At 42.4% G+C, this 25,676-nt stretch overlaps 2 protein-coding genes across 4 annotated transcripts; one reads left to right on the top strand and one right to left on the bottom strand.

Annotated features, from left to right (window-relative positions):
• Nucleotides 1-13,180: 13,180 nt before the first annotated feature.
• LOC133460003 (uncharacterized) lies at nt 13,181-14,554 on the top strand. The gene is made up of 2 exons (XM_061740461.1): nt 13,181-13,248; nt 13,583-14,554. Exons 1-2 carry the CDS (start codon nt 13,217-13,219, stop codon nt 14,445-14,447), a joined length of 897 nt encoding a protein of 298 aa, XP_061596445.1. The 5' UTR covers nt 13,181-13,216; the 3' UTR covers nt 14,448-14,554.
• A 3,549-nt stretch (nt 14,555-18,103) lies between these two features.
• sra1 (steroid receptor RNA activator 1) lies at nt 18,104-24,942 on the bottom strand. Of its 3 annotated transcripts, none has more exons than XM_061740463.1 (6): nt 24,746-24,942; nt 22,993-23,277; nt 22,751-22,905; nt 19,151-19,259; nt 18,832-19,078; nt 18,104-18,623 (listed from the first exon to the last, which is right to left on the bottom strand). In XM_061740463.1, exons 1-5 carry the CDS (start codon nt 24,768-24,770, stop codon nt 18,843-18,845), a joined length of 810 nt encoding a protein of 269 aa, XP_061596447.1. In that variant the 5' UTR covers nt 24,771-24,942; the 3' UTR covers nt 18,104-18,623; nt 18,832-18,842. The 3 variants fall into 3 exon arrangements, with proteins under 3 accessions (XP_061596447.1, XP_061596446.1, XP_061596448.1); XM_061740464.1 differs by having other exon boundaries at nt 18,105-19,078; nt 22,993-23,079; nt 23,164-23,277; XM_061740462.1 differs by having other exon boundaries at nt 18,104-19,078.
• Between the last annotated feature and the right edge of the window lie 734 nt (nt 24,943-25,676).

Below are 25,676 nucleotides of genomic sequence, written 5' to 3'. Positions count from 1 at the left end.
TAAGACTCCACAGATTGTAAAGGTATCAAGATGCACACTAACAAATACCTAATTAACTGAATTCAGTCTGATCTTGTGGTGTCCACCATCTCAAACCAGATTCCAGTGGACTAGACTTATGGATTCACAAGACTCTGAGAGAAATCTTCATTGACTTCTGATCATTTCTGTTAGCTGCAGGAGAGTACAAACGACTAATGACAACAACTTTGAGGAAATGTTCAATCTTTCCTTCATTCAGGCTGGATAATGCCTGAAGTAGATTAATGGACTGTCCATTGAGTCTATTCGCTGTAAAATATTCCAAAGAGGAGTTGATCAATGGTCAGTAGAGGAACCGCAGGTTTGCATCAGTTCATGACCTGGTAGTAGCTCCTCTTGCAGGACAGGTCATGTAGGTTATGCTACATGGAGGTTTAAATCATGCTTTAGGTCTCTAGAGAAGTTGGACTATGGTAAAGCCTGGATAAATCGGTCCCTGGGAGTCCGAAAGAGTAGGCTATGTCCTCCAGCTGATGTAATCTTCAAATCAGGTCGGATCAGCTTGGAGGACAGGTTCAGTAACTTGAAGCAAAACTTTTTCACTTGGTTTAAAAACTGATCAGTAGTACTTTGTAGTTGGCTAATTGATCACTTGACAGCAGATATATTGATAATTGATCAATGAGCGCCCGAGTGACCTATCGTTTATGTCTTTGAGTGATGAGATCAGGTGGACCTTCATCATTACCCTGTTTGATCAGGTGATTGATCAGTCTCTTGGTCTCTGTGATGGTCCAGCAGCTGCAGACTTTTCTCATCCTTCCTTGGGTTTATTTTTAGGTTTGTCTGTCTCCGTGGGGACCAGCTCTCTTCCTTCTCTCCATCTCTCTGTCACTCATCTTTTTTGCTTGGTTTCCTCTCCTCTTCCTCCTCCTCCTCTTCTCCTCCCCCAGGGATGATGTGGAGAGAGCTTCCGATTGGTCAGCAGAGTTCAGACTCCAACACTTTTCTCCCGGGTCTGACAACAGTCCTGATTCTGGGAGGTTCTTATGAAGACCCGGGCGCCCAGCCAGAGGGTCAGGGGCTCCAGTAGGACTCCCTCAGATGAGACCCCTCCCTTCGTCAAACAGGAGTCTGCAGCGTCCACGTTCAGAAGGAATTTAAAGGTTTTAACTAATTTTATGACTGTTATAAGAGAAGGCCGTTGCCATGGCAACATCCATATATGGATGGATATGCCACATGAATTTTACTGCAAAGAGCAAGAAATTCTTAACAGCAGATTCATACACACCCAAAGCCCATCATGATATCACAAATCATAAATTCTGTACAATCAGAGTTAGATAGACTTTATTTGTCATTTCGGATTTGCATCGGAAATTACATTTTGAATCAATGACAATGTAGCACAACAGTGAATATGGCATATTTACAGTTTAGATAAATAAGATAGAGAGATAAATATATTTACATAATCAATTATAGCTGTTTGAAGATCACAATATAATCAATACTTGTAATATATAATAGTTATTGAGGTTTCAACCCTTATCTAATTATCTAGTGATCCTTTGATCTGTTACATTCAAAGGGCTACAAGTAAAGTGCAGTTCCTCTACTGACCACTTGGGTCTGGATCCAGAGCTGCACTTGCTCTACTGTACTAAACTGGTGTAATGTACTTAGATAACAGGAAGTAACAGGTAATTTCACATCTGAGTAGACAAGAATTACATGTGTTCCCCAAGGTTCCATCCTGGGACCTCTTCTTTTTAATATCTACACGCTCCCACTGACACAGATTATAAAGAACAATAAAATAAACTATGACAAAGATATCATCAACACTTTTTTCTTTATCTCATCTCGTGTGATGGACGTTTGTGTTCCTCACAACTGATCATTGATGTGTGTTCATATGTTCATGTGACACAAACACACTAAACTCACCAGTTTACATGATTTAGGTCGGAATAGTTTTAGTTATAATATATGTGGAGAATTAGGTTTTATTTCGTTGTTCAGGTGTAAATCAAGTGTTCAAACGCTTGAAGATATTTTTTTCAAATCCTTCCTGACTTCAGAAGTAGAGAAACATGTTTTGTTCTATAAAAGCAAGTTTCACTACTTTATAGTTGGGAAGCTTATGTGGCGGTAAAAATGGCATACGTACGTTTTTTTACGCGCCACACTTTTTGTACACGAGGAACCAAGCCCGTTTTAGTATCTTGATTTTATTTATTTATTTATTTATTTATTTATTTATTTATTTATTTATTTATTTATTTATTTAACCTTTATTTAACCAGGTAAGTCAATTGAGAACAGTTTCTCATTTTCAGAACCGTAATCACATGCTGGATCCAGAGGACCGGGAACAAATGCTGGAAATAGAGAACCAGTAACACACCCTGGACCCAGATGACCTGAACCAAACACTGGATTCAGAGGACTGGGAAGACACGCTGGAACCAGAGGCCACATTCAGACCTGGGATTAAAACGTGTTTTGAGAGATACGATCACGATGAAAAGCCGGACATCATTCCAGGAAGGATCAGATCTGATCACTCAGGACTCATTTGGAGATGGTTGGTAGTCGGGACCTGTGAGTTCACCTTCTTTTGAAAGTCTGAACATGAAAACATTCTGGGACAGATTCAGGGACCTTCTAGTAAACTATCATCAACTGAGACAGAAGAAAGGGTCAGATAGGAGACCATGATTCATGATGATGGCCTTTAAAGGGAGAATCTGAAAGCAAAAGAAGAAAATGGCTTTGTGGTTTTCTTTTGTTCAGACAAGGATAAGAGGTCTTACCTTAAAACATTTCTGACAGTTTCGGCAGAACTTCCGCCTTCTTCAGAGAGTGTCATGTGATGGAATGTGACACGTCTTATCAGCTGTTGTTACTATGAGGGCGTAAGCAACCTATCAGATTTGACAGGTCGGTCACGCCCCCCTCTGTATATTCTGTATATATTGTATATCAACCCCCACCGCACTATTGTATGCACTGTTATAATTTTATATAGGATTTTAATTACTGCTCATACATAGCAACTTATATTCATGCACACATTTTTATATTCATGCCATGGGATCCCCCAGGTGGGCTGGACGAAGTGGTCGGGGAGAGGGAAGTCTGGGATTCCCTGCTTAGGCTGTTGCCCCCACGACCTAAGTAAGTGGACGAAGATGGATCGACATTTAGATATTGTATATACCTGCACCTTTGTGTTTATCATATATACTTATTATACAGTTATGGCTAATTCAAGCATCAGATGTAATCTCTATTTTGTTTCAAATGTGACACCCAGACTAGTGATCAGTAACAAGAACTCAGCTGGTTTACAGGAAGATGGTCTGTGGGAATTCCCATGAAGCACATAAGACACGATTAGATAACAAACCTGTTCCATGACTCGTAAACAGACCATTAAACAAGGTTGGTCAAGTTGAACAGTAAAAGGAACTTCTTTGATCCTCGTGGCTTATCAGAATCAAAATCAGAATCAGAATCATGTTTATATGCCCAAGTCAGGTCAAACAAGACAGGGTTTTGACTTGGTTATTTTCGCTCACTGTACAGTAATTAGGCAAATGACAGCTCTTATTAACATATATACAATTTAAAAAAGTTAAAGGTGCAGCAGTATGAGGTAGACATGGTTATTGAAAGGTGCATTGTTGTGGTTATAAGGGCCCGAGCACTTACAGTGCGAAGGCCCTATTGTATCTGTAGGAATTTTTCTTTCTTTATTCTTCTTTCTTCTGACGAAAGGAGGGCCTTTTTGCCCCCCTAAACGTGCCCCAAAAGTCACCAAATTTTGCATGCGAGCCAGGCCTGGCGAAAAATTTGATATTTAATGGTTTGCATTAATGGGCGTGGCAAAATGGCTCAACAGCGCCCCCTAGAAAACTTTGTGCCTCAAGCCCCACAATACGGTTACCGTGGCGACGATAGACGCCAAAAAGCGCGCCCCCCTTTCATCTGGTTGGTCCATATTTGATAGTTCCTACTTTCTGCCATAACCTTTGAATGGTTTGACATAAAGACTCGTGGGTGGTGTCATCGGACATGGTTTTGAGTCCTTGAACATAATTGGTGCAAATTAGCCCCGCTTCTTCTGATTGGTCGATATTTGATAGTCCCTATTTTCTGGCATAACTTTTGAATGGTTTGACATAAAGAGTCGTGGGTGGTGTCATCGGACTCGGTATTGAATACTTGACCTTCATTGGCCTGAATTAGCCCCGCTCCTTCTTCTGATTGGTCAATATTTGATAGTCCCTATTTTCTGGGATAACTTTTGAATGGTTTCCCACAGAGAATCGTTGGTGGTGTAATCTGACTCGGTTTTGACTCCTTCACCTATCAATGGTTTGTAGAGAGTCGTGGGTGGTGTCATCCGCGAAATGTCCAGGCCTGAAGAATCTACATGCAAGTCATACAAGCGCTTCCACTGCAGCCTGAACGTGCACAAGGGTGCGAGGGCCCGTTCATCGCTGCTTGCAGCTTTAATTATTATTATTATTGCACAGTGAGTGATTATTCTGAGACTCTATGAGTGATGAGAGTTCATCAGAGCAGCTTGGGGGAAGAAACTGTCTCTGAGTCTGGAGGTTTTGGTGTACAGAGCTCTGTAGCGCCGTCCAGAGGGGAGGAGTTCAAACAGTCTGTGTCCTGGGTGTGAGGGGTCTGCAGAGATGATACCTGCCCGTAACAGCAGAACAGACTGTATGATGGCAGTGTAGAAGGTGATCATCAGCTGCTGTGGCAGGTTAAACTTCCTGAGCTGGCGCAGGAAGTACAAACTCAGCTGGGCCTTCTTCCTGACAGAGTTAATAGGGGTGGACCACTTCAGGTCCTGGGAGATTGTGGATCCCAGGAACCTGAAGGTGTCTGTGGTGGAGACAGTGCTGGTGGAGATGGTGTGTGTGGGGGGGGGGGGGGGGTCCTGAAGTCCACTGTCATCTCCACAGTTTTGACCTGATTTACCACAGACCTTTTACCTGATGATCTTCATGTGTGGTGTCAGAGCTCAAGGACGCTTGCAGTTAGTAGTTAGCGGTAGTTTGTTCCAGATCTTTGGAGCATAAAAGCTGAACGATACTTCTCTGTGTTTAGTTCTGGTTCTGGGCACACAGAGCAGACTGGAACCAGAAGACCTGAGCGGTCTGGACGGTTGCTGTGGCAACAAGTCTCTGATGTATTTTGGTCCTAAACTATCCAGTGATTTATAAACCAACAGAAGTATTTTAAAGTCTGTTCTCTGAGGTACTGGAGTGATGTGATCCAATTCCTTAGTTCTGGTGAGAACCTGGGCAGCAGCATTCTGGATCAGCTGTAGCTGTCTGATTGTCTTTCTATGCAGACCTGTGAAGACACAGTTGCAGTAATCAAGTCCACTGAAGATAAACACATGGATGAGATTTTCATAGTCCTGCTGAGACATTAGTCCTTTGATCCTGGAGTCATGTCAGTCACGTTTCCAGGACCTCGTCCAAAGAACTGGTGGTGGATTTCCGCAGGTGTAATAAATCCCCCCCGACACCGGTGAACATCCAGGGAAAGGACATTGAGATGGTGACATCTTATAAGTACCTGGGTGTTCACCTCAACAATAAACTGGACTGGACTACTTATTTCTCTGCACTCCACAAAAAATGCCAGAGCAGACTCTATCTGCTCAGAAGACTGAGGGCTTTTGGTGTGCAGGAGAAACTCCTGAAAACATTTTACGACACTGTGGTGGCATCAGCCATTTTTTACGGAGTGGTCTGCTGGGGCAGCAACATCACAGCTGCAGACTGCAGGAGGCTGGATAAAACCATCAAAAGGGCCGGCTCTGTCGTGGGCTGCTCTCTGGACACAGTACAGGTGGTGGGAGAGAGGAGGATGATGGTTAAGCTGCCATCCATGATGGAGAAGGACTCCCACCCCATGAAGGACCATCAGAGCGCTGGAGAGCTCCTTCAGCGACAGGCTCCTTCACCCTAAATGTGTGAAGGAGCTACAGAAGGTCCTTCCTCCCTGCAGCTGTGAGACTACACAACCAGCACTGCTCACAGTAGACCACATACAACCTGACAATAAATGTACACAAGGGAAATAATGTGCAATATCTTTCACTCACTACAACGTGCAATTATGTAAATATCCATCTGTAAATATCCATCAGTTATCTTCTTTTATATACTAGTATTTCTTATTATTGATCTTTCTTATTAGGGCCCGAGCACCTTCAGTGCGAAGGCCCTATTGTATCTGTAGGAATTTTTTTTCTTTCTTTCTTTCTTTCTTTTTTCTTCTGACAAAAGGAGGGCCTTTTTGCCCCCCTAAACGTGCCCAAAAAGTCACCAAATTTTGCATGCAAGTCAGGCCTGGCGAAAAATTTGATATTTAATGGTTTACATTAATTGGCGTGGCAAAATGGCTCAACAGCGCCCCCTTGAAAACTTTGTGCCTCAAGCCCCACGATACGGTTTGACGTACATGCACGAAAATCGCTACACACCTGTATCAGTACACAACTTAAAGAAAAGTCTCTTGGCGACATGGCCGAAACCGAACAGGAAGTCAGCCATTTTGAATTAATCGTGTCACTTTGGCGCAATTTATGCCATTCCTTCGGCAGTTAATACGGCCCGAACCGTAACGTGCCCCCAAGTGTGTTATACAACAAAATGTGCGTCCCCATGCTGCGACAACACGCATTACTTTTCTCTTTCAAAAGCGTTACAGTGGCGGCGCTAGACGCCAAAAAGCGCGCCCACCCTTCATCTGGTTGGTTCAGACAGAAAAAACTTTGCGCCTCAAGCCCCATAATACGGTTTGACGTACATGAACGAAAATTGGTACACTCCTGTATCATCTCGCAACTAAAAGAAAAGTCTCTTGGCGCCATGGCCGAAACCGAACAGGAAGTCGAACATTTTGAACATTCTGAATTAATGGCGTTATTTTGGAGCAATACATGCAATTCCTTCGAGAGTTAATTCATCCCGAACCGTAACGTGCACCCAGATGTGTTATACATCAAAATGTGCGTCTCCATCCTGCGACTACACGCATTACTTTTCTCTTTCAAAAGTGTTACCGTGGCGACGCTAGACGCCAACAAGCGCACCCCCTCTTCATCTGATTGGTCCATATTTGATAGTTCCCCAAAAGGCACCAAATTTGGCATGCAAGCCAGGCCTGGCGATAAATTTGATATTTCATGGTTTGCATTAATGGGCGTGGAAAAAAGGCTCAACAGCGCCCCCCGGAAAACTTTGTGCCTCAAGCCCCACAATACGGTTTGACGTACATGCACGAAAATCGCTACACACCTGTATCATGGCAAAACTTAAAGAAAAGTCTCTTGGAGCCATGGCCGAAACCGAACAGGATGTCGGCCATTTTGAATAAATTGTGTCATTTTGGCGAAATTTATGCCATTCCTTCGGCAGTTAATTCAGCCCGAACCGTAACGTGCACCCAGGTGTGTTATACATCAAAATGTGCGTCTACATCCTGCGACTACACGCATTACTTTTCTCTTTCAAAAGTGTTACCGTGGCGACGCTAGACACCAAAAGGCGCGCCCCCACTTCATGTGATTGGTACATATTTGATAGTTCTCCAAAAGTCACCAAATTTTGCATGCAAGCCAGACTTGGCAATAAATGTGATATTTCATGGTTTGCATTAATGGGCGTGGCCTAACGGCTCAACAGCGCCCCCTGGAATACTTTTATCTGCCATAACTTTTGAATGGTTTGACATAGAGAGTTGTGGGTGGTGTCATGGGACTCTGTAATGAGTCCTTAAGCTTCGTTGGCCTAAATTAGCCCCGCCCCTTCTTCTGATTGGTTGTCCCGATTTTCTGCTATAACTTTTTAATGGTTTGACTCCCGCTTCCTGATTCAAACTTCTGCCGGCCCCGCCCCCCGACCAATCAGTGGCGAGTAGGGTGATGACGGCCCCGCCCCCCGACCGATCAGCTGTTGTAATGTGGTGACGTCAGAAATAGTCCCGTGCTCAGCCCGGTTAGAACCTCGGTTGAATGGTTACAGAGAGAGTAATACATAAAATAGTAGTGTTTTACTAATATTTATACCTTACAAATATTTAAAAAATTAGGAAAAAAAGTTCCAGACATTTTATTGCTATGTTGGTCTGTCTAAGCCAGTAAGTCAAAGAGACAGGAACGGCTGAGACGTAGCTCAGCCAGAGCATATCGGTCTTTGGTGCCAGAGGTCGGGAGTTCGAGCCTGGCTGTACGCCGAAAAATTTTTTTACATCATAATGTGCGTCTCTGTCCTGCGACGACGCACGTTACTTTTCTCTTTCAAAAGTGTTACCGTGGCGACGCTAGACGCAAAAAAGCGCTCGTCCCCTTCATCTGATTGGCCCATATTTGATAGTTCTCCAAAAGTCACCAAATTTTGTATGCAAGCCAGGCCTGGTGATAAATTTGATATTTCATGGTTTGCATTAATGGGCGTGGCCTAACGGCTCAACAGCGCCCCCTAGAATACTTTTCTCTGCCATAACTTTTGAATGGTTTGACATAGGAAGTTGTGGGTGGTGTCATGGGACTCTGTAATGAGTTCTTAAGCTTCGTTGGCCTTAATTAGCCCCGCCCCTTCTTCTGATTGGTTGTCCCGATTTTCTGCTATAACATTGGAATGGTTTGACATAGAGAGTCCTGGGTGGTGTCATCAGATTCTTTATGGAGTCCTTGACCTTCATTGGCCTGAATTAGCCCCGCCCCTTCTTCTGATTGGTTGTCCCTTTTTTCTGCTATAAAATTTTAATTGTTTGACATAGGAAGTCGTGGGTGGTGTCATGGGACTCTGTAATGAGTTCTTGAGCTTCGTTGGCCTTAATTAGCCCCGCCCCTTCTTCTGATTGGTTGTCCCGATTTTCTGCTATAACTTTTGAATGGCTTGACATAGGAAGTCGTGGGTGGTGTCTTTTCTGATATGCTTATGGGGGGCGGTGGCCGTGAGTGCGAGGGCCCGTTCATCGCTGCTTGCAGCTTTAATTATTGTTAGTTTTAACTATGTACTGGCTCTGTGGCACTCTGAGATTATTGGATGAAGAGTGCCTTACAAATAGAATGCATCATTATTATTAGGGCCCGAGCACCTTCAGTGCGAAGGCCCTATTGTATCTGTAGGAATTTTTATTAGGGCCCGAGCACCTTCAGTGCGAAGGCCCTATTGTATTTGCAGGAATTTTTATTATTATTATTATTTTCCTGACAAAGTGAAGGCCTTTTTGCCCCCCTTAACATGCCCAAAAAGTCACCAAATTTTGCACCCTAGTCAGGCCTGGCGAAAAATTTGATATTTAAAGGTTTGCATTAATGGGCGTGGCAAAATGGCTCAACAGCGCCCCCTTGAAAACTTTGTGCCTCAAGCCCCACGATACGGTTTGACGTACATGCACGAAGATCGGTACACACCTGTATCATGGCGCAACTGAAAGAAAAGTCTCTTGGCGTCATGCCCGAAACCGAACAGGAAGTCGGCCATTTTGAATTAGTCGTGTCATTTTGGCGAAATTTATGCCATTCCTTCCAAAGTTAATTCAGCCCGAACCGTAACGTGCACCCAGGTGTGTTATACATCAAAATGTGCGTCTCCATCCTCCGACACCACGCATTACTTTTCTCTTTCAAAAGCGTTACCGTGGCGACGCTAGACGCCAAAAAGCGTGCCCACCCTTAATCTGATTGGTTCAGACAGAAAAAACTTTGCGCCTCAAGCCCCATAATACGCTTTGACGTACATGAACGAAAATCGGTACACACCTGTATCATGTCGCAACTTAAAGAAAAGTCTCTTGGCGCCATGGCCGAAACTGAACAGGAAGTCGGCCATTTTGAACATTCTGAATTAATCGCGTAATTTTGGAGCAATATGAGCCATTCCTTCGAGAGTTAATTCAGCCCGAACCGTAACGTGCACCCAGGTGTGTTATACATCAAAATGTGCGTCTCCATCCTGCGACACCACGCATTACTTTTCTCTTTCAAAAGCGTTACCGTGGCGACGCTAGACGCCAAAAGGCGCGCCCCCCCTTCATGTGATTGGTCCATATTTGATAGTTCTCCAAAAGTCACCAAATTTTGCATGCAAGCCAGGCCTGGCGATAAATTTGATATTTCATGGTTTGCAATTAATGGGCGTGGCTAACGGTTCAACAGCGCCCCCTAGAATACTTTTCTCTGCCATAACTTTTGAATGGTTTGACATAGAGAGTTGTGGGTGGTGTCATGGGACTCTGTAATGAGTCCTTAAGCTTCGTTGGCCTTAATTAGCCCCGCCCCTTCTTCTGATTGGTTGGCCCGATTTTCTGCTATAACTTTTGAATGGTTTGACATAGAGAGTCGTGGGTGGTGTCATCAGACTCTGTATGGAGTCCTTGACCTTCATTGGCCTGAATTAGCCCTGCCCCTTCTTCTGATTGGTTGTTCCTTTTTTCTGCTATAACTTTTGAATGGTTTGACATAGGAGGTCGTGGGTGGTGTCATTTCTGATATGCTTATGGGGGCGGTGGCCGTGAGTGCGAGGGCCCGTTCATCGCTGCTTGCAGCTTTAATTATTATTATTATTGTATACCAGTTTACTGTTTATAGTGTGTTATTATTATTACTGTGTTATTACTTTTTCTATTGATGCCTCTTGTTTTTGCACTATCCCCTTTGCTGCTGTAAACTGCAAATGTCCCCTCTGTGGGACTATTAAAGGTTTATCTTATCTTATCTTATCTTCAGGCACACTATCTGCGTTTCTGAGTTTTTTTAGGGAATTCCAGAGTTGACTTTTCCAGAGGGACTTTTCCTTCTACAGGCTTTCACTTTCACTGAATCAGCCAATCACAGACCAGATAATACGTCATGTAACTACTACTAAAGTACTACTGAACTGTCATTCGGAAATCATTTTTGCATCAATCTCATCTGCAACGCTTCCAAACAGGTAAGATCCCTTATTCACATATATACATTATATATACATTATATATATATATATATATATATATATATATATATATATATATATATATATATATAGCAGGGGCCTTTCTGTGTAGAGTTTGCATGTTCTCCCCGTGCTTGCGTGGGTTTCCTCCGGGTACTCCGGCTTCCTCCCACAGTCCAAAAACATGCATATTAGGTTAATTGGTGATTCTAAATTGCCCGTAGGTGTGAGCATGAGTGTGGTTGTGAGCATGGTTTGTGTGTTTATATGTGGCCTTGTGATGGACTGGTGACCTGTCCAGGGTGTAACCCCTGCCTCTCACCTGTAATGAGCTGGGATAGGCTCCAGCAGACCCCCGTGACCCCGCAAGCGTCACGGGTGTCTGTATGTATATATATATATACATATATATATATATATATACATATATATATATATATATATATATATATATATATATATATATGTATGTATATATATATATATATATACACATATATGCATGTGTGTGTGCATGTGTTTATATACACACACATGCACTCTGGGAGTCGCTGAGTTTTTCCTGGTACTTTCCTTTAACTTTCACTTTGTTTTATATGACTTAATCCACTAATAACAAACCAGATAACACGGGTCATTTGAGGACACAAGTAACGATAGATTCGATATCTTAAAACTTAATAAAGCGTGAGTTTTACCTGCCTCAGAGAATGTAACTACCAGAACTCTGTAACTCACAAGTATAAACGTCCAAACAGACACAAAACAAAGAATGTTGTAGAAGCCCTGAATTAGGCTTTTGTTTAAATCTCAGTGCTGTGCCTTCATTCTTTTACAACTAAAAGATATAACAAACATTGCTGTGTTCCTCTGTTCCCTGGGACATAAATATCCTACAATGATTGACATCCGTCAAATGATGTTCAAAGAGGAAGCCAGACTTGGAAGGTAGTATGACCAAAATTAGATGAGTTCTCTGTGTATCCTCACTGTTACAGTGACTCAATGGTTTCTCTCTTCACTGTTACAGCTAAAAATACTAAATACTAAAAGACATTTAGTATTTTAGTATTGAGAACTAATTTTTGATTAGTTCTCAAAAATGAAAGAAGAGGGAAATATGGTGTTGTTTTATTTTATTTTTATCTTTTTCTTAGAAAGGTCATATACAGTATGAATGTTATGGCCGTCATCTCTCACCAAACTCATAAATGAGATCGGCTGGGAGAAAGAGAAGCTCAGCTGAATTCACAGTATTTACCATAACTGTTTAAGGGCTAAAAGGATCAGCTTCTATATTGGATTTTCAAAATAAAAGCATATGGAACTTACAGAAAGTTTATATATCATTAGAAAGTATGATGTTATGGGAAAAAAATCAGATGTCAGTTGAAAAAAGGGTCTGAAACATGATAGATTTTCAAAATAAAAGCCCACACGTGGAATTTAGATCACCGTCATCTCTGAACAAAGGTCATAAAGAAGATGGGACAAAAGGAGAAATAGTTTACTCATATTGTTTTTAATCATTTAGATTAGGACAAATCTAAGGTAAAACTGTATGAATGTCTTTAGACATTTAGTTCGTCAAAAGCTTTTAAGTGATTTTAAAGTATTCAAAAACATTTGAATGTTGTCATGCAACTTAAGCACCATATTTTCTCCCCCGGTTCTACCTTTTGGCTGCTCAGGTGTCACGATTTCAAATTATTTAGCAAATAGAAAGGCTTTCCAACTTCTTATGTTTCAACAATTATGTTTTATTTTAATTTTATTAAATATTATGTACATAGCATCTATTACAAAACAAAATATTTGTGGGTGTTTGAGGACCCCAGAACATGAGCCCCAAGCAAATATTGAAGGAACACTATTTCAACACAAGCTTAGATAACAGTTCTTCCACTTATGTTTTTTAGTCATGCGGTCATTTCTGATAAACCTTCGGCTAACAGCTATGAATTAGAAGATTATTCAAATGTTTGAACTCACGTTCTATAATTTCAGCAGCATTTTCAGCAGTTCAGTTCTCAGCATTCACACATGCATTTTTAATGGGAATGTTGTTTGTCTAGTTTAGTTCACCTTCTGGAGGCTCAGCTGATTGACATCAGCTGATGACAGACTGGTGTGAACCTGAGGTGTTGATATGTGTTCACCACGTCTTCATCTTCTGATCAGCAGCTTTCCTTTGTTGTCATTCTACAGGTTGTAGTCTGCTTCCAGTTCCTGGTGATCAACCAATCATGAGCGACCTCCAGCCTCTATTTCAATGCCTGTGAGTGACTTCATTCATGTTTGAAAAACGTTTCCAGATGTTTTGATTTTTGCTGATGTTCAGGGTGGAAGCTGAAACCTAAGTGCACAGTTTTTCTGATACATGAACCTGTCGGAAGTGACATCTCTGATTTCAAACTGGGAGTTTGTGTGATTTAGAGACTGTTGTCATTGCTTGGTTTTATCCAGGATTCTGGGTAAAATACTTTACTTACTTCAAATACTTATAAAGTGTTTTCATGCTGCGATCCTCCCATTTCTGTCAGTACCTCAGCAACCCGCTACTGACTGTTCGCTCATACTAAATTAATTCCTCTGTGTTCTTTCTCCATCAGCAAACGGGAAAGGCAGTTACTCCTTAAAATCCTCCCAAGCTCAGAAAGAGGGCGGTTGATGAAGCTTGCAATGATAAACTGTACCGATCAAACCGTTCGGAAGTGGCTCGGAGAGAATTCAGAGTCCAGCACCTTCACCGAGCTGGTGGACATTTACCTATTCCTGAAAAAACGCATCGATGAGGAAGAGAAGAAGGATCACGACAACACTGTGGACATCACCTTTGCAGCTCATGGGTCAATCAGAGAGCCCATGATGCCGGCCTGCTGTTTGATGCCTCTGTCCTCCATCAAGGACGTGGTTCTCTACGCTCCCTGGAACTCTGCCACAAGTGGGGTAGCCTACGGTATCGCTACAGGGAGGATTAGACCTGAGCACAGAGTATTTTACTGCAAAAGTAAGGACAGCTGTAAAGTTCCTGATGAAAAGCATCGACCCATGAAGCTGCCGGACCACTGGAACTCAATGAAAAATGCTAGAAGACAGATGATCCCAAACATCACACTCAGTCCTCTTAAACCAGAGGATGGTATTTGGAAATATGTTGAGACTCGCATAAATAAGTACGGTCCAGTTGGAAGGAACCGCATCATCATCCCGTTCATCCTCCCAGACGGGGAGAGCCCGAGTGTCCCGTTCTGTGTGATCACCCTGGCTTTGTCTCTGGTGCTCCTCCAGTCCAGGTTCAAGGCCACCGTCCACCTCGATACCTGTCTGAGAGACATATCTACACGATCCAAGTCCGACAGAGAGTATCTGGAGAAGCAATATGCTTACGCCGCTGATGACACGCTAATGAAGTGTTCAGAAGCAGCATATATGAAACCCTTAGAAAACTTATTCCCAACTTTAGCTAGATGTTAGCTAGATACCGTACTCTCTTTCATTAGAGACTGACGAACACTGGATGTTAAAATTAACTCAGGTTATAATTCACATTAAAAAATAACAGTAGTGTCAGAGCTGTCCCTGATTGTCTGCAGACGCTACACTTCTGGAAACAGAAATAGTTTGTATTAAGTTTGATTTCAGACGTCTTTGGACGTGTTTTTGAGTCAGCTGTTCGTGGACAAACAACAATAAGGGTCCTCAACATCGTTTTCTCGGTTTGGATGGTGAACAGCGACATCTGGTGGCAGACTGGAGTTACAGCAGCCGTTTCACCGTGTCCCCAAACCCAGCTGTTTGCCGTAAAACTCAAACACTTAAAAGCTGAGTGTTCCCGAAACATATTTGAAGATGTACATAAACTTTACTGGTTACGTTTCTGTTTACGTTTCTCTTTGTACAGCAATATAAGCAAATATCAGACAAAAATATAACACCACATGTTCATCGTTGGATTTGATATTTAGTGAGAGAACATAAAGTGAGAGAAACACTATAATTCCCAGGCTGCAGAGGTTTACTAGCACAACTTCTGAGCGGTAAATTTTGTATTAAGATAGTTTCAGACTGTTATTGATTAATACTCAGAGATCAAGTATGTTTTTGTGCTGTTAGTGATGTGTAATTCTTATGAAACAAGTCTGCTGTTTACACCTCTGTAGTCCACCAACTAATCATTTATCAGTCAAATGTACAAAGGACTCTTAGTTCTCCAGTTAAGGGATCATAATACTTACATATCTTGTCTTTTGTACCTTTGACAATGCATTTGTCTCCCCTCTCTCCGTTTTTCATCCTCTCAGTGAAGAAAGGATGTATAACACAAAGTGCTTAGAAGATGTACGTCCAAAGACGTAAACGTTCATGCTTAAAGGTGCCTGTAAGATACAAGTTCAGAACAGAAGAGATAGGATGTAATCACGCTGAGGACATAACCGGGGGCCTCATCTATAAAGCTTGCTTGCGCACAAAGAGGGCCTGAAAGATGGGCAAGCCACCTTCTACGCAAAGGCTGGGATCTAAAAAGAAAAAACTAACCGAAAAATCTGCGTATCCCTACGGCAACCCTGACCCTCCCGTAGGAACTTACTTAAGACATGGGGAACTGGCGACGCAGGCTGTGAGGTGGTGAAATGAAGCCAGATTCATGTCATACTCTTAATAATGTCATCACATATCACAACATATATCAGACTTATAATAAAATAGCACTGATCGTGTCCCTCTGTGTTTGAACCTCAGCGTCAGTCAGGACTCTGCTGCAGCCGCGGTGCAGGACACGCCTCCTCTTCACCCACCGCTTTAGGGCAGAACAAATGAGGGGCTCCGTCAGAGCCCCTAAAGGGACACAGATTTTTTTTTCATATATATAATGAGTTTTACGCGCGCGTGAAACCTTTACGTGCAGGTGTAAGCCTAAATTATGGTTCCGCGTTAAAACGACGCAGAGCCTACGGCGTAGGATACGCGGTGACGCGCACCTACGCCGTAGGCTCTGCGTTGCTGTGACGCGGAACCATAAATCAGCCCTGAGCAGCTCTGAGGGGAGGGGAGCGGGGCTACCGGGCTGCTCTCGCATCACCTTCGCACAGGGTGTCTTGATGATTTGTAATTACAGGCTGAGCCTACCGTTAGTTTTTAAACTGTAAAAAGTGGGGGGGATAAAAACATGATTTTGAAAAGACGGGGGGACATGTCCCCCCTCCTGCGCCGGGGCACTCACGGCATTTAGCGCAGCAACGGCGTGCTGCCACTCACTCGCTTTATTTTATACTATTTATATAGGCCTACTTTTTCTACTTTTACTGTGACCACCAAATCATGTCGTTTTCCTGTCCTCCACCTCATCTACAACATCTCGATCTCAGATCTCAGTGAAATTCAGTGGCACGGTGGCTCGACACGTTCATTCATTCTGACGCCAAACAGGCTGCAGGAAGCCACTGCGCATGCTCAGCAGGCTCATTCATATGCAAATACTACTTTGCATTACCCTTTTAAGGTAAAAAGTGGGTGTGTAGAGGGCGGGATATGAGGCGGATTCAGCTGCGCAGCCTTCCAGCTGGACTGTGATTTATAAAGCGAACATTGCATGCAAGTGTGCGTGCACATGGTTTTATAGATCCGGATTTTCTTTTGCGCCTGCCACTTTCGGCTTTTGGGTGTACGTGCACTTTTAGTATGAATCCTACGCACTCCATTTTAAATGAGGCCCCTGGTCTGTTTCTGAGGTTCCCGCTTTAAAACCACATCTGATCTCCACCAGAATCATTATGTGAATAAATCTGGTGTCTACCTAAAGGAAACAGGTGAGACTCCACCAGAAGAGTAAAATCAAGTATAAATACCATCAGATGAGAATAAATGAAGATAAACAGCAGAAGTTTGAGTAAATCTTCCACTTTTAGAGCTCATATATCTTTGGATTCATGCATTTTAAACCAAAACACTCTAGAAATCCATCTATAACATCTCACCTTCAACCGGACCAAGAGTGATGTTCCTGATGTGGAACAGAGAGATTTTAGAGGTTCTTTGTAGATTAATGTTTTGGTACATTTGGTCATACTTGTGTCATTGAGGTTTTTCAGGTAACAAATTATAAAACTGCTTTTTTTTTAAATATAAATGTAGTCATTCCCTTCATCTAGAACAGCTTTGGATCTGTTTGCATCAGTGACATCTTCAGGATTTTCTAGCGTCTCCATGTGGAACAGTTGCTGAGCTGTGAATGTTTGTAGGACATATCTCAGGAACATCTGGATAACTGACACATGTGGCTCTACTTCAACCAATAGAATTAATGGACAGTTTATAAATATACGTAATTTCAGCGATCATCCAATCAGAATGAAGAGAAGATTGGACGGCTCCAAGATGCCAGTCTGGTACTGGCTGCTGATCAGAAACTGATCCTGATTTGTCTGAGAACAATGTCCTGGTTCTACAAAGTTCCCACCTTAAGTATGATGATTCTGCTGCTTTTATTTGTATCTAATGGTTTTGTTGCATTTATAATTGACCTGTGCTTATTAAAGTTTATAGTTTTGATTGATTGATTGATTGATTGTGACGCTTGTGTACTGCAGAAACTGTCTAGTTCTGGAAACGTTCTCACCAGCTTTGATGTCACCTGACGTCATTTCAACTAGAGTTTGTTTCTCCAGAGGAAATTTCAGGTTCATTTAAATGGACAGAACAGTCGGTGTGGTTTTCATGTTCTCGTCACACGTGTTGGTTCTGAACGTTAACAGCTGTCCGATGGTCCGTGCAGCTTCATCACTTCAATCCAGATGCATGGAAGGAGCTTCCGGAAGTCTAATCTCCGAGTCCCACCGGTCGTGGCAACGCCTTGAAACGTCTGCGTAGCACTTGCTGCCGTCAATCACAACCGCTCTGGTCAGAAACCGGTTAGGAAGCAGAAGCCACCGGCTCCTCTACTCGTCCAGTCGGTTCTAGACTGATGCTTAACCTGTTCTGTTTACACGCAGCAGACGGAGCAGGAAGTCCCACATGAGGTTGCTAGAGAATCTGGTGAATTTTCAAAATAAAACGCCACCAGCAGGTGCGACCTGAACCTGTGGAGGCCGATGAGAAACGATTCAGAGGGAAGAGACGTGAACCACGCAGGAAACCAGAAAAAGTTTAAATTAGTAGTAGAAACCCTCATTTTATTTTGACACCACTCATCCTTTTATATTTATATTTCTACAAAGACAAAGTCGTGGAGAGATATACAACTTCAAACGGGATGATTCGAGCTCGACTGTCACCAAACCTCGAAAACCTTCCTGTTACAATGTAATCTCGCACCTCCAGGCTAACAAGGAGCGCTCCGAAGGGCTCCGTCTCTGAAATGATGGGTTTTGAGGACGGAGAAGAAGCACAGCAGAACCGGACCGCAGTATTCTGGTTTTTAACTCTGAACCAAATTACGATCATGAGTCTGCAGTCCAGAGGTCTTAAAGACCCCCGTTTCCAGAGGTCACGGTACAATTTCAAGTCCAGATTCCAAAACACAAGGCTCCACATTCTGCAGTCATGAGTGTCCAGATTCCCAAGTCAAGAGTTTTTGGGGTTTAATCAGAGGGTTCTTCCAGACGTCAGAATCCGTCCTGTTGGTCCAAGTCCAGTTGCAAGTTCACATCCAGTCTGAATAAAACCAAAACCATTAAGTCCACACTCCTAAGTTACTGTCCAAACTTCAGAGTCCAAACGCAGTTAAGAAAACAGAACTGAAGGGTATCAGTGTCTCTGGAGAAACTGCTGACAACCCCAACCCGACCCAGACCCAGTTTAAGAAGTACTTTAACATGAGATTAATCAGCACAAGGAGAGAAATTGAAAGAGAAGAGAAAACCTGGTGTAAAGTCAGGACTGGGAATCTGGGTCCTGGACTGGTTTTGTAGTGTCGTCGACTGCTCCTACAGGGTCCTGGACTGGTCCTGTTGCAATCTTGAGGCTTCCTAAATGTTCTGGACTCAGATTTCGAGTCTCAGCAATGAGTCGTTTAACGCCGACCATCCACTGGCTGACCTCGGTCACATGATCAACCATCAGGGAGCGATGGATCTCATCAGCTGAATCCCAGTGAGCTGAATGAACCTCTGGGAGAAAGAAAGGTGTTCAGACAGATAGGCAGCTGCACAGGTGTGTAATATGGCAGTCAGACTGGTTACCTAGAGACAGGGTCTCCATGCGTCTCCTGACAGGTAAGCTGAGTCTACCTGACCTCCAGCTGTCTTCCAGGAGGCGGAGCCGCTTGGCCACATCTTTGCACACCTGATCCTGCAGACAGGTTGATGACAAATGTGTTAACAGCGTATCAGTCTCCAGTGGTCACCTGAGCTACACCAAGAAAAGCATCAACTCTAAATCAATACAGGCTTTGTGCTTAAGAGCTGTAGCTCAAGTCTGAAATGATATGATTCAGTCAGATAAACACCAATAAGAGAACAGGTCAGAGCCCACGTTGAGTGCTGAGCTGAGCCCGACTACAAATAGTCGCCACTTCTGAACTTCACGTACAAACCCAGGTTGTTTTCCCTCCAGTAGCGAGTTAATTAATCTCTTAAAAAGTCTGTGGGCCACTAGGTGGCGCAGTGGGTTAAGCAGCGGCTCATATACTGAGGCTACAGTCCTCCTCCTGCAGCGGTCGCAGGTTCGAATCCTGGCCTGCGCACCGTTGCTGCGTGTCGTCCCCATTCTCTCTCTACCCCTTTCCAGTCTGCATCTTCAATAAAGGGCCACTAGAGCCCCAAAAAATCTTTAAAAAAAAAAGTTATTCTGTAATGTTTGAGAGGTAGCAAGATTTGAAAGTGGCACCTCCTCTAAGCCCCGCCCCCTCCTCCCCCTCCCGTCAGCGCTCCGTCCAAAGCCACGTCCCCACAAACTTTGGGGAACGCGCATTTGCAGGAGTCCAGTTTTCCAGGACATTTTGGACAGCACATTTTCAACAAAACTACCCCATGTCTCATTCACCTGTAAGCGAGGCCGGTTATAGGGGGGGGCAGGGGTGGGTTGTGCCCACCCAAACGTGCGTCCTGCCCACCCAATCAAAGTTATGGGGGATCCTTCATTTTTTTTATAATTTTATTTTTTACAAATTAAAAAAAAATATCACAGAATATCTGTACCGTTTCTGATTGGGTGAGCACTGCGCATCATTTTTAGACACAACAATGAATGCATACCGTAAAAGTTGTGTCTCGGCGGAGGGACCCGACGTCCCAGCAAAACGAAGTTCAGAACAGCACACAGAGCACACACTGAAGGCTGATTTATGGTTCCGCGTTACACCAACGCAGAATGGTGCGCGTCCCTGCGTGCCCTACGCTGTAGGCTACGCCGTACCCTACGGCGTAGCCGTGGCAACAGAGCCTGCACGGCACCGCAGCGCACCGCCACCCGCACCGGCGCTCTGCGCCCTCGCCGGGATGGAGACGCCTCCATCCCCACGGACCCCCATACTGGGGAGGTGGTATTTTTGGCTGCGTTTTTTCGTTTTCTGCGGCATTCTTCAGCAAACGTGACTCGATTGTGTGAAGTTTTCCGGCAAGATTTTCAACGTGACGAGTGCGCGCATGGGACAGAGGGGGGCGTGGGCGGGACTTAAAATGAAGGCATCTGATTGGTTCTTTCCCCCCTGCCAATCCTCTGGTCCTCTGACCAATCCGTGCCACTCGGACCGCAAAAAACAGATTGGTCAGAGTTTTTACAGGATTAAAGCTGTCAGAGAGGTCGGATTTTTTTCTTTCCTTTTTCTGAACACATTATTCACTGGCTACTCTCAGGATGGAAGGACCATTTCACCCAGTATAACAATAAATGTTTTTGAATACGATTACAGACTATACCTTTAAGAACTAGTTCTGGCAACAAGGAGCTGGAAGGCCCGCGCCTTCACCTGCCTCCCATAATGCATTGTCCATATGCATACATGTCTACAATCGTACATGTCACTGCGAGCTAATGCTGAATAAGCATCGGAAGAGCTGTTCTGCACAATCAGTCGGCATATGTACAGCAATCCAGAGGTGATCGTGGCCAGAGACTTAACCACATCGAGTTCAAGGCAGTTTTCCTGAAAGTCCATCATTTCATAGGATTTCCAACGAGAGACAGTAACATCCGTGGAGCATGCAGGACGGTTGCAGCGTCACTCCCGGGCATGTCGGACCACATCTTTGTAAATCTGATCCCAGAGTAGAAACCTACTGAGCTGCAGCTGAAGACTGACCAGCAGAACTGTAGAGGTATGGACTGAGGAGACGTCTTTACATTACAGGACGTCTTTGAGTGCACTGACTGGGGAGTGATGCTGATCCAACAAGGACCATCAAGGTTTTACCAAACCACAAACCATGACTAGAGAGCACAGTTAAACTCTTACTCATCAGGTCAGGTGACAAGCTGGCTGACAGGACTCCCCAGAAACTCCTGAAAAGGGGCATTCAGGTAGCAAAATGCAGGCACAAATGGCGTATTGAGGAGCATTTTGAAAACAACCCAGATAGTATGTGGAGAGGCATCAGGACCATAACGGATTATAAGTGCGCTGATTGGCTAGTTAACCATGATTCAAAACAGTCATTGTGTGCAGACCATCTGGCAGGAGATTTTTGTCTGGCCCATCCCCCCGGACCCTACCTGGGGACCCTGGCTGGAGAAACAGCCCCAACAACATGGGATATCATGTCAGAGAATCTCCATCATATCACTCTTTTAAAGTTGATGCAAAGGACTGGCTTGTTGACTCACAAAGATGTGAGCACTAGTAGTACTACTACTAGTAGTAGTGCTAGTGGCTCTCTTTAATACAAGCTATTATTTTACCTGTATGTTGGAATTATTATTGTAGTAAGTTATCATGCTCGCTATTAACAGAACGTATGATAATTTGCTTACGCCTGTGACACACTGATAAAACAATGCTGTGTTAAGTGATTAAAAAGTGCTGCATAAGAAGTTTCCTGATTGTCAGCATAAAGCAGAAATCTGCAGAGAAGAGGAAACTTCTTGTTGCTAAACAAGAACAATCTATACCTGTTCATTGACTGTCGACTGACTGCGACCACTCCCTTTCCCCCTCCCTTTAGGGGCGCAGTCAGCTCTGTAAACTAGGGTACACCCAGAGTGAATAAAAGCAAGGAAGCAGCAGAGACAAATCAGAGTATGTTGGAGATCTTACACGTCTCGACTGCTCTCCTTGCGCAAGTCATTTAACTGTTGTTGTGTCTCTTTTTGTCTCCAGAAAGTTTGATGATACAAATGTTAAGTGTATAAACCTAACACTGTGAAGTGTGAATAAATGTTATTTAAAACTGTATGCTAGCCAATTTGGCTGGTTTTAAGATGATTGTACTGTACTTTTATTCATTTGTTTTATTCTATTCTGTTTTTGCACTGTATCTGTCTTTGTTGTGATATGTCATGCATGCTGTATTTGTGTTTATGTCTATTGCGCATTTTTTATTTTATTTTTCAAAAAAAGTCTATTAACATCTGGCGAAGGGACTGCCAATGAAAATTAGACTTTCGGCTAACTCGGGTACATTTACGATCAATGTCACTGTCCCTTTTTAAAAATAAAGAATTATTATTATTATTATTATTATTATTATTATTATTATTAAGGTGGAAAATTAAGGAGGACAGACTTTAGGAGATTATTGTTTCTTCAGTCCAGCACCAGTTTCCAGTCCATCATCATAACCACACATCTGTGGGCTCGGCACTGTAACGGCGCCCCCTGTTGCTGTGCAAGGATTTACACTCACTTTAACTGAGTTTCTGCAGGCGTCAAGCGCTCGGTTCAGCACTGACATCACAGCCTCTACGTCAGGCTCTGATTGGTTGCTGTCAGCCTCGTCCTGAGTCCTCATTGATCCAAAACGAGGAGGAGGCGTGGCCACTCCGTCAGCTGGACGTTGAGCTTTAATGAAGGTATTTAAGCTGTCAGTCATGCTTATTGTCATAGCAACAAGCCTGTGTTTCTCATGGAATACTTTTTACCTCTTACCTGGCAGGGATGGAGGCGGCGTTATACCACATGGAGGCGGTACCAGCGGGCTGGAGGAGGGAGGGGGTGTGGCTGGGGCTCCTGCACCTGAGGAGCAATCAGAAGCGGGATGGTTAATGTATTTGGGTTGTTTTAGCTGACCGTCAGGTGTTCGTGACGTAGGTTTCATACATGAGGCTGTGGGCGGAGCTACTCTCTTGTTCAGGAGGTTCCTCTGTGGTCCCTGGGCCTTCTGAAGGCCGTACGAGAACTGGGGCGGGTCGTTCCAGCCCCGCTCCTGGTTACCTTGGTTACAGAAACAGAAGTTTATGAACAGTACTGGACAGAGGTGTCAAAAGTATTCACATTCATTACTCAGGTAGAAGTATAGATACTAGAGTTTAAAAATACTCCTGTAGAAGTTGAAGTATCAACTCAAGTTTTTTACTCGAGTAAAAGTATAAAAGTACTGGTTTCAAAACTACTTAAAGTATAAAAGTAAAAGTAATGTAAGGGGGAAAAAAGCCATTAAGGACAAAAGCCATTGAAAATGAATGCATCTTAGTATAATACAAATATATTAAAGAACCATATATGTGTACTATTGAGCACTAACGTGTGTTTCAGAGAGCAGAAGATATGATGACTAGTTGCCTATAAGTATTATAAATGGTGCAAAAAGTCAAACTTCAGAGGCGTGTTATCTTTTATCCTAACCTTTATTGGAATGTACATCCAAGTTTAGTTGCAGGAATCTGAGGGAACGGATGTAAGAACAAAACTGGACAAGAACATCTGAAACAACCACAACCAAATTCACTCTATCCGGATGGAGCAATTTAACTGCATAGTTTTTATTTAAAGGCCGAAATGAAATAGAGTAACGAGGCTGTTTTTAAAATGTAAGCAGTAAAAAGTAGATAATTGCATGAAAATGTAAGGAGTAAAAGTAAAAAGTTGTCTGAAAAATAATTATTCCAGTGAAGTATAGATAACCAAAATTTCTACTTAAGTAAGGTAACAAAGTATTTGTACTTCGTTACTTGACACCTCTGGTACTGGAAAAGAATAATTAACGATTAAATCAGTTAACACCTCAACAACTGAGGATAAAAAAGTGATTTAATTAAATCATTTTTGTTTCATTTCATTTTTTCAAACATATTGATAACCAAAAAAACACTGCTCTTCATTACATTGACGACTGCTTGGAGCCATTATGAAGATTATTATTTCAGTTTTCTGATCCAACAGTCTATCTAGTGAACTTTTTAATTACTGACAGATTTACAGCATAAATGATCAAAGTACAGATTAGTTCAAAATGAACAAGTAGATGAAAACAAGGAAAAAAAAGATGCTAAATGAAAAGAAAATGGGCACAATGTTTTAGGTTTTATTTGAGTTTGAGCTTCATAACATTATTTTATTTTTAATGAAAAGTAAAGACGCAGTTTATTAAAATCATAAACATTGGACATAGATATGAATAAGATATTTAATGAATATTAATTATGAATTTGACGTAGATTCATGTCCTTTATTTGTCCCTCAATGGCTACAGTTCCAATTTTGTAGCTATTCAAACTTTTAATTTGACCTTTAATTTGATTTTAGGAGACGACACATATGTGGAATATGAGATTAGACAAACACACCAGTCATTAAACAAACAAACTGTCTGGTCCTGATCTCGCTGACTTCATTAATTAATCATTAAAACGCTTCATTAACGTCGTATTTGCTGCAGGAGCGTCTGGTCGGACTAACTCACCGGGCTTCACGTACTGGTCCTCCATGATCGATCACTGATCGATAGGTCTGAGCTAACAGCTAGGCTACCCGGAAGAGCTGAAACTAAAGCCCTCGGGAGGTTTAATCTTAATAAACCACCGTGTCGATGAACATATCCTGAAAAGTTTCGCTACGTGACGTGTTGTGTTTGTTTAGTCACAAGAACCGGCCTCAAGTAAAATAAAGACCGAAAAATAGTCAAAAACATGGTATCCGGTCAGATTTTCAAAACAAGAGCAGCTACCAGTCAGAGGCGCTTCCTGATCATTTATCAAGTCCTCAGTAAAATGACCTCACCCCTCATTGCAATACATAAATTACAAATTCTAACTCTAATAATCATTCCTGGCATTATCATGATATATTGTTTCATAGTGTATTATTATATTAAGTGAAATCTCATGGGATGTTAAACTATAGTATTAATATATTGTTATATATTATAGTATGGTGATATCATTTGGTTATATGTTTTAATATTTTATGAAAATTATGTTATATTAGGATATTACTATATTATTATGCTATATTTATATTATATCGTACAACGGAGTATTAGGGCCAAACTAAAAAAGGAAATTACAAGAATAAATAATATAATAATAATAATAATAATAATATGAGAATACAGTCGTAAAATTATGAGAATAAAGTTGTAAAATCACGAGAATAAAGTCATAATGTTGCGAGAATAAAGTCGTAATTGAATAAAGTCGTAACATTATGAGAATAAAGTCGGAATATTACGAGAATAAAGTCGTCATATTATGAGAATAAAGTGGTAATTTATGAGAATAAAGTCGTAATATTACAAGAATAAAGTGGTAATTTATGAGAATAAAGTCGTAACATTACGAGAATAAAGTCGTAATATTACGAGAATAAAGTCGTAACATTACAAGAATAAAGTC

The sequence above is a fragment of the Cololabis saira genome, chromosome 14, assembly GCF_033807715.1.
Source record: "Cololabis saira isolate AMF1-May2022 chromosome 14, fColSai1.1, whole genome shotgun sequence".
Classification (NCBI taxonomy): Eukaryota; Metazoa; Chordata; class Actinopteri; order Beloniformes; family Belonidae; genus Cololabis; species Cololabis saira.
The sequence above is the reverse complement of the archived record's forward strand: the minus strand, read 5'-3'. Positions and strand labels throughout refer to the sequence as shown.

Bases quoted from the DNA above. Each gene is read 5' to 3' on its own strand.
- sra1 (XM_061740462.1), bottom strand. From the start codon at position 24,770: ATGGAGGACCAGTACGTGAAGCCCG. The intron at 23,278-24,745 runs GTGAGTTAGTCC...TCTGTAACCAAG, and splicing joins GGACCAGTACGTGAAGCCCG to GTAACCAGGAGCGGGGCTGG. The intron at 19,079-19,150 runs GTAACCAGTCTG...TCTTTCTCCCAG, and splicing joins CATGGAGACCCTGTCTCTAG to AGGTTCATTCAGCTCACTGG.
- LOC133460003 (XM_061740461.1), top strand. From the start codon at position 13,217: ATGAGCGACCTCCAGCCTCTATTTCAATGCCT. The intron at 13,249-13,582 runs GTGAGTGACTTC...TTTCTCCATCAG, and splicing joins CAGCCTCTATTTCAATGCCT to CAAACGGGAAAGGCAGTTAC.